The sequence below is a fragment of the Sparus aurata genome, chromosome 15 (assembly GCF_900880675.1).
Source record: "Sparus aurata chromosome 15, fSpaAur1.1, whole genome shotgun sequence".
NCBI lineage: Eukaryota > Metazoa > Chordata > Actinopteri > Spariformes > Sparidae > Sparus > Sparus aurata.
In genome coordinates, this window is record NC_044201.1 from 21,316,007 (window position 1) to 21,329,984 (window position 13,978).

Sequence of the window (13,978 nt, forward strand, 5' to 3'; positions counted from 1 at the left end):
TAATAAACTGAACACCAGACGTGATGTTCAGATCTAAATGTTTTGTTACAGTATTGTGGTAAATATACTAAATAAACTATAACTTTGCATGTAAAGTGAGAGAGAAGAGGAGGTCTGGTCTCTGTGCATGAATTCCACAGATTTCTGTTGTCACTGGACAGGAAACTCCAGCTGTTTTCAGTGGGACAGAAGGAAATTACAGAGTAAGAGGTGAGCATCTTAGAGGTGAATAAAGAGAAGGTATGACAAGGAGTTTTAAGGACTAAGAAGTACTGATTCTTCATTTAGGCCTTTTTTTAAATGACATGAAACTCTTGAGTACGTGTCCTTTAAAGTGGTGCCTGTGTTTTAGCATGGATGTTATAAATTATCTATTTGGATCCATGAAAAAAGGTTGCTAGTCGTCTCAAGGTCCAGAACAAAACAAACAACAAAAGTAAAGAAGAATCTAAAATTGCACTAAAACATAAAGTACCTCGATTTCATGTTGTTCTCAATACAGTAGACAGTTGTTAAAAAGGCTTTTTTTCTGGGTTCTGAGCAAGAATGGCTTACTCTGACTTAGACTCAAGACTGTTTTTTTTAGTCAGAACTGAACAACATTGCTCTGTTTTCTGTCAATGAGCAGCGAGCATGTTAAACTCTTACTGAAGCTCTAAACTGCATTAGATGATTTGTATCTGGAATTATTTGGTTCCCTCTAGTGGTCATCAGGAATGCATGCAAGTGTTCGATTACATTATGGAGCATTATGTCCATGGGGTATAGTCCCCTAAATTTGATTGGTTACACTGATAACAATGGCTCCAAAACAGACTTTTTATTGATGGTTTGTACCTGCTGCAGATGGACGTACACAGTGCCAGGTACAGCTCACATCATGACTGTCCTTTCATCTCATCTGAGCTGAGCGTGGGACAGATGGCAAAGAAGGCGAACAAGATGGAGCACTGGGAGCACTGGGAGCACTGGACACAGGCCACGACTCCAGCCTCTCCTCTAAAAAAGGTTTTTTTTTTTATTGACAAACTGATTGTCATGCGAATGTGGTTCAATATAAATCTATACCAACTACAAGACGTGCCCTGGTTCAATGGTAAGGTCATACATTTTTTTCCAACTGAAAGAAGCACTGATGCCGATTTTGAAATGAGAAAAATTGTCTGGAGACTATCTAATTGCACTGGGATGTTGCACAGTAAATATAGATATGATATAAAAACATATTTCTATGAATGTTAAACTGGCTAAAACAATGATGATAAAATGCTTTTAAACAAAAAAAGATTTAAGATTGGATTTTTGAATAATAACTATAAATCATGGTCTTTAAGTAAAATGTCCTCACCACAATGTGTTTTAAGGTTCCTCCTGTGCGTTCTGCTGTCGTCCTGCAGGGGGCAGCAGAGGTCTGACGCGTCATCACTCTCTTCCTCTGTGGTGGTTTGTTGTCACTTCCGTAGCTTCTAAGCTAGCACTACTCAAAAATTGACAACGCAGGACCTCCTTCTGCGGTTATTCACGTTCATAGAACAGTAATTCTGTAAAATGTCTGCTCGGCTGCTCCTCAGGGCTGTCGTCAACGAGCGACTGACAGCCGCTGCGGAGGAAATAATTCAGGTTTTTGAGAGAACGATCGTAAAATATGAGGAGGAAGCTTCCAGCTCCAAACTGGAGATTGAACGACTCAGATGTTTGCTCCTGGAGTCAAACCAGAGGACAGGTGGGTTTATTTTATTTTCTCACCTGTCAGTGTCAGACTGGACTAGAATAGATGGCCTGAAGTATCATGTCACTGAGGAAATTGCTGTTAACTTGTATAGTTGCCTTCTGTAACGTTGTGATTTTGTGATTTATTTGACTGTGTTTTGTTTTTAAAAAGTAGTGCCAGTTGAGTTATAAGCCAGTGCACCTTCACAGATGTCCTACATGGTAATGAGTCAAACAGTAATCCAGTGGCGGCTCTAGACCAGATTTAATAGGGGGGCCAGGTTGGGGCCGGCTTTTTTGTAAGGGGGCACATACAACCCGGAAAAAAGGATAAATCCCTCATTCAGACAAAGCAGTGTTTACAATTTCAGCAATTTTGATTGGGTAGTGAATTGCCGAGACACTTTATTTCTGCCTTTCCCTTCAGAACAAAATCATTGCAAGAAATCTGTCATTGTATTATTAATGCAGACTCCCTGTCAGGGGGGCCACAGAGGGGTCCAGACTCAGGCCCCGTTCAGACGACAACGTTTTTTTCCAAAAATGCAGACGTATTGCATCGTTTTGGCCGACCATCCATACGGATCCTGAAAACGCACTTTTTTGAAAACGGGTCTCAGGGTGGAGATTTCATGTGGACGGTGAATCCGCATACATTCCAAAACGATGACGCCATCGCCCCACCCCGCGACGTCCCATAACAACAACAACAACAAAACGATGGCGGCCTACATGCTCGTGTTCGTGCCACAGAAGATATTGAGCCTTTCTTGCAACTTACTCGCCTTGTAGTTGAGTGTGAGTCGCAGCAGCAGTTCGACCTCATTACCGGTCCACACACATTATTCTGGTTTCCTTGCACTAGCCATTTTCATCTTCTTCTTGTTGTGTTCGGTTTCTCCGTCTACTGTCTGTTTGTTTACAGCACGCAAGCTTAATGCGCATGCTCCGTGTCTTCTTCTCCGTTTTTGGTGAATGTCAAGCGCCACCTAGAGGCCTGGAATATGAACTACAGCGTTTTCGGTCTTTTTCAGTGGATCCGTATGGACGCAAATATTCTTAAAACGATGACGAGGAAGACGGAGAAAAAAAAGATCGTTTTCACTCATGTGGACGGCCCCTCAGAGTTACGGGGGCACTGGCCCCTGTTGCCCCCCCCCCCCCCCCCCCCCTAGAACCGCCCCTGCATTAATCTCCTCCATTTTCCAAATCAGCAAATCAAATAAATTGTATTATATGTAATTATTTAATAATAAAAAAAATCTTAAAGAAAAGCCACAGAGGATGGATCCCTCTCCCAGGATGTACAAAATATGTGATACAGGTGAATTATGTAAAAGATATTTAAAGAGTGTGGAAACAGGAGGACAACTGAGCAGGCTGAGAACTCTAATACTAAAGGTTAGATTTTATTTGGTGTCTCGAATGAGAAACAAGTCACTTTTGTCAATATCTATTGAATTATTTTCTTTTTTTTTCCAGACTTTCCTCAGTTGTCCATGTGTAAAGACGAACCTCCCCCTGAGCAGCAGCAGTGTGAGCAGGAGCTGAGCAGCAGCATCTGTCAGACGGACCTCGAGCCTCGACCCATTAAAGAGGAATATCATGAACTCTGGGCCAGTGAGCAGCAGGACCAGGAAGAAGAAGAAGAGGAGGTTCAACAGTTAAGTGATGCTTCCGCCTCATTTCTACCTCATTCATCTGCCTGGAAGGAAAATCAACAGGAGGACATGAAACCACCTTTACAACCTCAAAACGATGAAACTGAGGAGCAGTTTCAGGAGCTGCGGGAAATTAAAACTGTAGAGTTCGATCTACCTCTTGCCTCAACTTCACACACTCTGATCCAGAATGAAAGAGTCCAAGATGGAAGGGAAAATGAAAGACCTGCTGTAAGTTTTACAAATCATTCACAGACGGATCTAAGTCAGCAGTCTTTAATAGGTTTCACTGACTTTTGTCGTCAAAATCCAGTGGCTGCTGACTATCGTTGTTATTTGTGCGACAAATCTTTGTCCTCCAATCGCCACCTGATAAATCACGCTCTTCGGATGCATTCGAAGGACGCAGATGTCCTCTGTGCAGTGTGTGGAGAGACCTTTGAGTCTACTGAAAGTCTCAATGTGCACCTGGAATCACACAAGGGCTCGAACTGCTGTCACATGTGTGGGAAACACCTCAGCAGTACGAACGCTATGACCGAACACATGGCCAGCCACGCCGGGGTGAAACTGCACCGCTGCCACGTTTGTGGGAAAGAGTGCGGCCGGAAAGGAGATTTAAAGATACATATGAGGATTCACACGGGCGAGAAGCCTTACCGCTGCTCTCTCTGTCGTAAGAGTTTCACCCACAGCGGACATCTGAGGAAGCACATGAGGACCCACACAGGAGAGAGACCGCACCATTGTGACATCTGTGGCAGAGGGTTTCTACAGAGCACACACCTGAAATACCACCTCAGGACTCACGCTCAGAAATATTGACTTTGTCATCCACAGGAGGCCAGATTGATCAAACCTCTAAGCACAAAACTTAAACGTTAACCAGCCAACATAAAAGTTGGTAAAAACGTTCTTCCTCTAGTTCACATTTATCAAGCGCCTTACACCTACAGACTAGGGCTGAAGCTAACCATTAGATTAATTGATTTATTATTTTCACACTTAATTGAGTTATTAAAACTTTTTTTTTTTAACCCATCTCAATTGCGACATCTTAAAATAGCTTCTTTTGTCTAGAACTCAAAGACTCTTGGAAAAGCAGAAAATCCTCACATTTAAGGAGCTGAACCCAACAAATGTTTGATGTTTTTGCTTGAAAATGAACTTGGTGATTGATCAAGAATCAAAATAGTTGCCTTGGAATACTATTTAAATCGAGTCATTGCACCTCTTCTTCTTACGGTTAAGTGTAAAAGTAGCTCTGTTGTGATAATATTACTTTTCATGCGCTCACAGCAGCACAAGTAGCCACTCAGAGATGATGATTTACTGTCGTGTTTTTTATTGTCAGATTTAAAAAAATCCTTCATCATTTATGAAGAGACATATTCTAATTTTTAAAAAGTACAAATTGTTTTTTGTAAAGTTCTTAAATTCTAGTTAAAATGTCTAAAATTGTGGGGCAGGAAAAGACTTCTGCAGCTGGTTTTCATCCTAAAAAGAATCATAAAATGATTCTTATTTGGTGAGTGGGAGTAACTTTCACTGTCAGGAGAACCCGAATTGTTAAGAGTTCCTATTTTGAGTCATAACACTGCTGTTAACAACAAGACAATACACTGTCTTTTGGTCATTATGTTTTCTATGTAGCAGACTTTGACGGACGGTAAATCTGTGTCACCTGTTTTTGTGGTTTAGCTCAGATTTGCTGTAAACAGTGAATAAAATGAATTAGTTAACTGGAGCAGGAAGAACTTTTTGTTTTTTACCATGTTTTAAGAATAAGGTATAATCAAGTAGTTTGTCTCCAGAAAACAACTTTTGATAGAACATCTGATCAGACACTTTAAGATTTTTACTCAAATCCGTATATTTGTATTAGCAACTCTCACTTTTAGCAAGGTAATATTTAACATGAAGTCTTTACTTTGACTCAACTTGGACTTGTGGGTACTCTTTTCCCAATGATGATCTCATCCGTCTAATGTTTGAGCGGGTAAATCTTTGCCAAAAAAATGCTTGTTAATACAGTTTTGAATATAGTTAAATATTGAAACCCTGCTAAGGTCAGAAAGTCATATGGTCTTTGAGACATTGTATTCTCTCCTAAATGTTGTGAGGAGGGATTGATGGTAAATATCTGTCAGTCTAAACCAGTGTTTCTCAAAGTGAGGCCTTAAATTATTAGATAAATTATTGTTGACTCTTGGGTAAAATCATGTGAAACAAGCGTCCATGTCTAGTTTGTGTTAGTTTTTGTGTCCTTGGCTTTTTGTCTAAACAAATGGAAACGTTTTTTTTATCACTTTGTTTTTGCTTACTAGGTTTTATCTGGACCGCACTAAACCACCGTGCATGAGGAATGCTTCCTGTTGCCAAACCCCTCGACCCTCTCAGAAACAACTGTTTAGCATAAATGTTACATAAAGGCCTGTTTTCAAAGTCTTGTGGACGATTTGAGGTAAAAAAAAAAGACAAGAAGTTTTTAGGTCAGTTTGAGCGGAGGCCTAAAATGAGGGGAAACATGTTCGCATTGTGTTTTTTAGTGATTTGTGAGGTTGCCTCTGCCCAGAAGTTCATGTTGCGTAACGACCGCAATCCTTGTCCCACTTGGAGGCTGATGTCAGCACTAAAATGCATTGTGGGTGATCCAATCCCAGGCAGACGGCTCTAAATACAGATGTGACTTTAAGCCCTAAATCTGATGGGATTTCATCACTTCCAGAGTCACATTCAGGGACATGTGTGACCTCACCTCCAGAGTGCGTGTACAAACGCCTCTGATCACACTGAAAGACTGTGTTGAGTTATTCCCTTCTCTTAAATTAATTGCAAATCGCCCAGTTCTTTCAAAGAAAGTTCCTAGAATTTTTTAAAGCACATTACAAACATTTTACATAAGGAAGCTCCTAGAAAAAAAAAAAAAGAAATACAATAGAACGTAATCCATTATTGAAGCAGTGTTGCCAGATTGGTTTGATGTTTTCTAGCCCTCAAAATCCTCCCAAATTCATAATAAACCACCCAAATATTATCAATGATGACGCAAAGATTTGAAAAGTTCCCAAGTGTGTCAGAACTCAGACTTCTGCATCATACAATTGAACAACAAAACCATTTTCCATTTCTGCCCACTGCCTTTAAAAAATTAAAAAACATAAAGGGGCAGCTTGAATAATAAAAATAATAAGCTCCATCTTACTTGGTAAACTGCGAGTACGAACGCAGCCCCATGCTTTAAAAGCATTCCATTTCTATCCTTCGTAGTTCTGGGGACAAAATTTAATCAGAAAACAAATATCTTCAATGACTTTTATTAAATGTTCTCTTTTTTTTTATCCCTAAACAAACTAAATAAACTGTCTTTGTTTTCATGCCTGAATAAACAAACTGACCATAATGGACAAAACATTTTCATCCTGTTTTACTTTGTTTATATGTGGCGGACCCTGCCACCTTTTTAGCTTCAAACAGTGTTCTGGGGACCTTATTTTCCTCTGAAAACAGCTTGTTTAATCAGTTTATTCCAAAAAATTTGAAAACTCTGAGATTGAATTTATTATCCAAAACTACATTTTTATTATTTGTTTTGATTTAAGTTATTTAATTCATACACATAGACTCAACGTGACCGAACCTTTACACTGTAGTTATAACATCTCATTTAGAACAGTGGACCTTTTCTTTATTATATTGCCCACAGGAGGAGATATAGCTGTCGGCACATACGTTAACCATTTTCTTAATTGAAATCTTTATTTGAACATGGAAATATTTTTTCATAAACAAACGAACCAATGAGAGATTAGTGCACAGGGAAACAGGCAATTGATTTCTTTTGTCTTCTATATACATGTACTATTCCCACAATTAGTTACGTATGTTAAAATGATTTAAGTATGTATTCACCAGCATCCAGTTACCCCCCCCCCCCCCCCCCCCCCCCCATACATATCTACATATTTACACACACACATATACATACCCAATTTACTTTCTGTAAACAAGATAAATAAATAGAAAATAGAATAAATAAATAAACAATGAATGCAAAAACCATCCACTTTCTGGAGAGGAATGTATTTTTACCAGCAGGTGGCACTACAGGAGCCTTAATCTATCCAACAAGTCAGTGAGGGCCCTTTAAGAGTTTCCAAAAATCATTACAGCTTGTCCAACTTTTGCATTTTGACTGTTTTGACACAATTCAGCTGTTAAAAGTATTTATGAATTATACACAAAGTATGTTTGTGTTATCATCTTGACCTTTGGAATGTTCAGTTCCAGGACAGCCAAGTGAAGACTGCTGCGAGTCCAAATCTTATTTCATGAAACCACAGACTCTGTGGGGGAGCACGTCCAATGTTGTTCAAAGATTTGATCTGAACTGATAATTAACTTCTCACTTTCCGCCACAAAATTACACTCGCACACGCAGTCACCCGTGACTTTTTTAGGGACCTAGAAGCTTTCGACTTGGCTCTCTCCCAGGTGGCCTGAAAATCTCGCCCAGAAACAGGAGCTCATTCAAGAATCTGAGAGTTGCTTCCGGCAATTCAGATTTTAGATTGCAAAGCCAAAGAGCTAATCGGGCCTCTGTGACCCTCAAGACTAGGACCAACTTCTATAATCTGGTTATGTAACCCCGCTGGATCACCAGCACACACTACCACATCCTTGGGAGCGGTTTCCCACATGTCTAGCCTTAATGGGGATCCAATCATTTAAATCTACAAATCGGGTTAGACTACTGTACCGTAAATTCTTCTGTATGTATGTGACCCAGAATATGGCGATTTAAGAAAAACTGGCCCATAGTTTTCTGAAGAAAGGAGGGCAAGAGGTTAATCTTCTGTGAAGTTAGATTATGTGAAACTTACCCAAGGGAATTGTGGGGATATTCTTTATGTGGGTCAGGCTCGAGAAAGGGGGTTTAGCTTGGCAGTTTCTCTGTGTGAGAAGTGACATTTTGCACCCACAAGCTGTTACGGAGAATTTCAATCATCAGGAATTCCTCTGGCCCTCGGTTGCATAACTGGGTCATTGAGTTACTCTCCGAACCCAACCCTGATGAAGTCTCTGCGCAGCACCGAGTGAGTCCAAAGTATATCTGAAAGGGGAATCCAGATCTCCAGCAGGTGTGGATGGAGGCGATCCAGAAGGGAGTTCTCTGGTGCAGAGGAGATGGATGGAGGGGGGAGATGTGACAGGATCAGAGTGGGTTTGGCGTGGAGCCGGACAGCCAACATCTGGTGGGCATCCTCCCGAGACAGTTTGATATATTTATATCATTTTGACATGTCTGGTTAATGTGGGAGTGCAGAAACACGAGCGGTGAGGACATGCCTTGATGAAGAAATACTTGTTTTTGATTTTGCAGTCTGCAAGTGGATGTTTCAAATGCACGGTGCAAATTCAAAGACAGTTTGTTTTGTGGAAAAAACGCTTGAGCGACTCCAGATGATACTTTCCCCCTTATTGTTTACTTTCTATTGCTAATCCCAACACACTGCAGCTTTAATATGTCTAGCAGCTCTGCTATTAAAAGCAGGGGGAATGACTGACGCTGCTGCTGCTGCTGCTGCTGGCGTTACTGCAGCGAGGTTTCTTTCCCCGACACATTCGTCTCCTCACGTACCTCCACACACTTGCCCTTTACACATCTGATAAGCGGATCAAGTGATCCCTTGCCTGTCAGCTCCCACTTTATTTATGCAGTGTGGTTTATCAAAATGATTTCAGCGAGGAACATGGACGAGAAGCACGGGCTCGAGCTCATTCCTTGGCAATAAGTCACAACCACAACGTTTCTAACATTTCTAACTCTCTTCCTGTGTGCTGCAGAATAATCTGCTTGTTTGTTCTGATCTTTAAATGTCATTTCCTTAAAAAATTGAGCATTGCACAAGTCGCTTCCTCCCTCAGATTTCAGATAACACAACTCGGACGTCCATCTGCAGACTCTTCGTCACCAGATTTCACTTGTGGATGCAGCTCTGTTGTCTTCACTGGCAGATATGTGACTCAAATCAATTAATCCAAGTCAAGAAAGAAACATTCTTCTTCATTAACGTTCAACCAAAACCCCTGAGTTTCCATAACTCTGACCAAAGCTGCCTGAAGCTAACCACACGTGGGATGTCAGGATCTAAACATACGTGTGGTCAACTGTATTTAAGTGCTGAGCTCTGTACACCCACCATCCATCCTGACCTCAGAAAACAGAACATGGCAGTGAAATCCAGTGGGGTCACAGATCCAGAGAGTAGTTTATTGTATGAATGAAGAACTTTAATATGGAAGCCCATTTCTGCCAGTGATAAAAAGAAAATAATGACATTTTAGATGATTTAATACAAATAAATCCCATGGTAAATCATAAATATCAGGTACAAAGTAGAAATTAGGAGATAAGTGATGGCTTTTGTCCTACTTGTTGTCTCATAATTAAGACTTTTAAGAATAAACAAGACTTTTAATGTGATAATAATGACATTTTAGTTCTTAATTTCAAAGTAACATACCATAATTTCGACCTTTTTAATCTCATTTTGACATTTTTGTTCTCATAATTATGACCTTTTCTCATAATGTATTTTTTTTTTTATCTCAAATTTATGCTTTCCTAACATATTATCATAACTTATCTTATTTGGATTTTTTATCTTGACATTTTATATCATGATTAGGACATTTTAGCTCATAATTTCTTATTTACATATCATAATTTCATCCTTTTTTGATCTCATTATGACATTTGTGTTCTCATGATTAAGACCTTTCCTCATAATGTAGACTTTTTATCTCATAATTTAGTTTTTTTCCACCAAAAATTAAGACTCATCTCATTTTAACTTTCACTCATTATGCAGACTTGTTGCTTGTTGCTTGACTTGTTGTTGCATTAAGCTTTCATGTTAATTTGTTTTACTTAGTTATTGTTTGTATGTTTATTTGGATTTTTCTCCAGTTTTTGTTTAATTTATTTTATCTCTACCTGTCTGAAATGAGCCTCCATACCTCTAACTGTGCCCTCTCTCTCTCTCTCTCTCTCCCCCCCTCTCTCTGACCCAGTATATCTGGCTCTGGATTCTGACGCATGCTTTAACAGGATCATAATCTTCTGGGTTTGTGAAAATCTCTAAGTAAACCAGCTGGCCTGCTATTTGTCGGACTGTTAACTAGTGCGTCCCCCCCCCCCCCCCCCCCCTCCCTCCTCCCCCTCCTCCCCCCCTGTCTCCCGCTGTGCCAGCTGTGTGAATGCGGAGCGTTGAGTTGACTTTTGCCGCTGAAAGAGACGAGAGGGGAACGGACAGACGGATGAATGAACGCATGAAGGTTGCTGCCTCAGAACCGACGTGCTGCTCGTATGTGAGGGCATCTCAGGCCGGCTGCGCGAGGGTAAGTGCGTGTTCCTCCTGACGGCAGAGAGTGAAGGACGGTGCTCGGACCGAAAATACTGAACCATGGCGGGGGTGGAGGAGGAGGCGGGGGGAGATAGTGGATGGTGCGCGTTGCTGCTCTCTGCTCGGCGAATGCAGATGTTTGCCTCCAGAGAGGTGCTGGAGCCCCAGGTAAAACGGTGGCAAGGTCAAATGGTCATAAAGTCGCAGTGCGCTTTTTTTTTTTTTTCTTTTTTTCTTTTTTATGGACGTGGCGCGCGCATCGCAGATCCGAAGGTGCGCAGGTGGATGTGTGACTCGGGGTATTTACTGATGGTTGATATGTGATATCATGCATGCGTGCTGCAGCTTTTATACTCTATATTAAGACCTGTGATATTTCCCTGCACGCTGCGTGTTGTTGTAGCTGCGGAGGAAGTTGAAAGCTGACCTCCCTTTGGACTCGAAATTGCTGTGGGCCAAAGGTTGAGACTTGGGCACTGTCTGAGCTGAGCCATCGCAGCAGGTGACAGTGTGAGAATATAGATCCTCCTCACACACACACTCACACACACTCACACGACAGTGGGGGGGCATCATGAAAGAGCTCCGAGAATAGACCCCACTGAGCTAAAAACCACTACTGGAGCATGTAAACACTTCTGTTTTCACACACATTTCAGAGCCCCCCCCCCCCCCCCCCCCCTCAGTGTGCTTCATGCAGTGTTGGTGGAGTGTGTTTCATAACTGTTGAAGCTGTTCACTTATCAGACGTCCCGTGGCTTTGAGAAAGCTGCTATTCTCACGGTGATAAGCCGCTCCGTTGATGCAGCGAGCAGCGTCGGGCACGTAAAGAGGAGAAAGTTCAAGATGCTCAGACGACCCAGCGCCTGGACGAATGCTGGGTGAAGGTTTATACAAGTTTAAAGTTGTACCAATGCTGTGCTGATGCTCTGGTTAGGTTAAAGCACAACAAACACTTGGTTAGGGTTAGGAAAAGATCATGCTTTGACTGGAAATGTTAAAGGCGTGTGGTACGTGTCCACGGGGGCATTTTTGGATGCGAGGGCTCCCAAAGCTTCTCAGCATGCTTGACAACACAAGCTACATCCTCCCACAACAATGCAAACACCTTCAGGCAACACCTGATTGGATGAACACCACTTGTGGGCTGTCTACTCCCAGATCTCAAATGGGACCAACATGGCGGCTTGTTTGGAAACTTTCTCGTATGTTCAGAAAATAGTTGACTAAAATGTGTTTCTGAGGATAGTTTGGGCGAGAAATAAGCTGTGCTGGTGCTGTCTTCATTTCAACTCAACAGCATTTTCGTTTTTCTAGTTTTTCAATTTGCGTTAAGTAGTCATGACTTCCTTATTTATGTAATTAACACAACATCCCGTCTCTCCAAACCCAACGCCTTCCAGAATGCATTGCATGGCTGCATGCAAAGTCAGTGAGTGGGAAGTGTAGAAATAACAAATCCTGTGTAAATCTAAAAATGTATCTGCTTATTTATTTAACCTTTATTTAACCAGATAAAAGCCCATTGAGATCAGGATCTCTTTCACAAGGGTGACCTGGCCAAAAAGGTCAGCAGCACGAGACATAACAGCAGTACATGTCAACACAGATTACAAAGAGTAACAGATAGAATAAAACATGCAATTTTAGAGATGCAACAGTAGCACAACAAACAAATAATTTAAGATTTGAAACACAGGCACTGTTCAGTGAGTTTCCGCTGCCTGTCTTTCAGGATAGAGCGGAAGGCTCCAAGTGGAATTAGTTTAGAGAGTTTCAGCTCAGTCTGTAAAGTATTCCATGCCAAAGGGGCGGCAAAGCTGAATGCTCTTTTCCCAAATTCGGTCCTTACCCGGGGAGCAGATAAAACAAGGGTTGAACAGGAACGCAAGGCATAACAACTGCTTGTTTTCTGCAATGAGAAAGTTCCCTTGTGGTCTGTTTCTCGTTATAGCAAGCCACTGTGTCTTTTGAACAAAACGTAATTTGCTAGTTTGAGTCAATGTCTTTTTTAATTAAAAAAAAACCTTGTGAGCATACGTGTCTAACTGCATATACATCACATCTCTATACCCTCCAGGCAAGGCAAGACGAGGCATGTTTCATCTAGGAGTGTCTCATGTTTTTATATCAGAGTGAAATATCTAACAGTTGTAGGTACAAGCTTCTGCAGTATACCGTGCAGTAGTATAGTGCAGTATACAGTATCTTTTTCTCTTTCTCATGACATTTAGACAAAATATGCAAGTTTTAAGACATCTGAGTGATGAAACAGTTAAAGGGTGCTTTAGGTTTGCACTTTTATTTTGACGAGGGACTCACAAGACAGAGATAAAAAAAAGAGGGATCAAAAGCAGGACAGGCTGAGATATCCTGACTTTAAGTGCTTCATATGGGCCTACATTTCCCATAATGCATCTAATAATAGCATCTTTTCATTAGGTGAATGCCCATGTCTTTCAGTCTCCAAACCTCCAGTTCGTGTTGAGGCGCATTGTTACAACTTTCAAGCCCAAACCTGTATAACCCTGTCGACATCGTCAGACTTGACACACCTCTTCCACAGGTCGAGTCGTCCTCCCTGCTAATAGTAAATCGGCCTTTGTCTGCAAAATCATTCATCTTCTCGAGTAGCTGACCTGAATTCACAGGCTAGAAGTTAAACGCAGCCGTTTTCCATGATAAATTGAGACGGAACCAGGTTTGCTAATCAGCCGTCACCTCGTTGTGAACAATAAAACAGCTGTCCTATCCCTGTTTGCCACTCTCATAATCACCTGATCTCTCTCTTGCGTCCTGTGACAACTAACTGACTATAATTAGAAAAGTTCAGTCGCAGGGTCGCGGCTCATCAGTATGCAGTCCAGTAACATGATCGGGGCAAACCAGGTGACCACAAGATTCGAACGTCAAAGGCGTCATTGTGTTAACAGCCAGACGCCCTCCAGCACACAAGGTCATCATTATTGATGAATCAGGGAGATTTACTGAGGGCAAAGCAAGAGCAGGAAGGTAGACAACAGCAGACAGTCGATGTATCTGTACCAGTGGATATTTCTAAGGATACCTCGGGATAATTTCCAGCCAAGCTTGTTGCAACAAAGAGTGGATGTTTTTGACGAGACGTGGAAACATCTCCTGTCGTGTTTGTGACGGCCAAAACATGATCTTTCCCTAACCCTTACCTAAAGAGGTTTT

At 41.4% G+C, this 13,978-nt stretch overlaps 2 protein-coding genes across 2 annotated transcripts in view; both read left to right on the top strand.

The window, feature by feature from the left end:
• The first annotated feature begins 134 nt into the window (after positions 1-134).
• Positions 135-6,347, top strand: LOC115596725 (zinc finger protein 502-like). The gene is made up of 2 exons (XM_030442103.1): positions 135-1,723; positions 3,193-6,347. Exons 1-2 carry the CDS (start codon positions 1,549-1,551, stop codon positions 4,194-4,196), a joined length of 1,179 nt encoding a protein of 392 aa, XP_030297963.1. The 5' UTR covers positions 135-1,548; the 3' UTR covers positions 4,197-6,347.
• Positions 6,348-10,606: 4,259 nt separating this feature from the next.
• Positions 10,607-13,978, top strand: part of LOC115596728 (equilibrative nucleoside transporter 1-like) — a 41,201-nt gene continuing 37,829 nt past the window's right edge. The window contains exon 1 of the mRNA XM_030442106.1: positions 10,607-10,775. The gene's annotated coding sequence lies outside the window, so the exon portion shown is untranslated. The remainder of the gene's footprint in view (positions 10,776-13,978) is intronic.

Coding starts and splice junctions, on each gene's coding strand:
- LOC115596725 (XM_030442103.1), top strand. CDS start 1,549: ATGTCTGCTCGGCTGCTCCTCAGGGCTGTCGTCAACGAGCGACTGACA. Junction 1,724..3,192: donor GGAGTCAAACCAGAGGACAG/GTGGGTTTATTT, acceptor TTTTTTTTCCAG/ACTTTCCTCAGTTGTCCATG.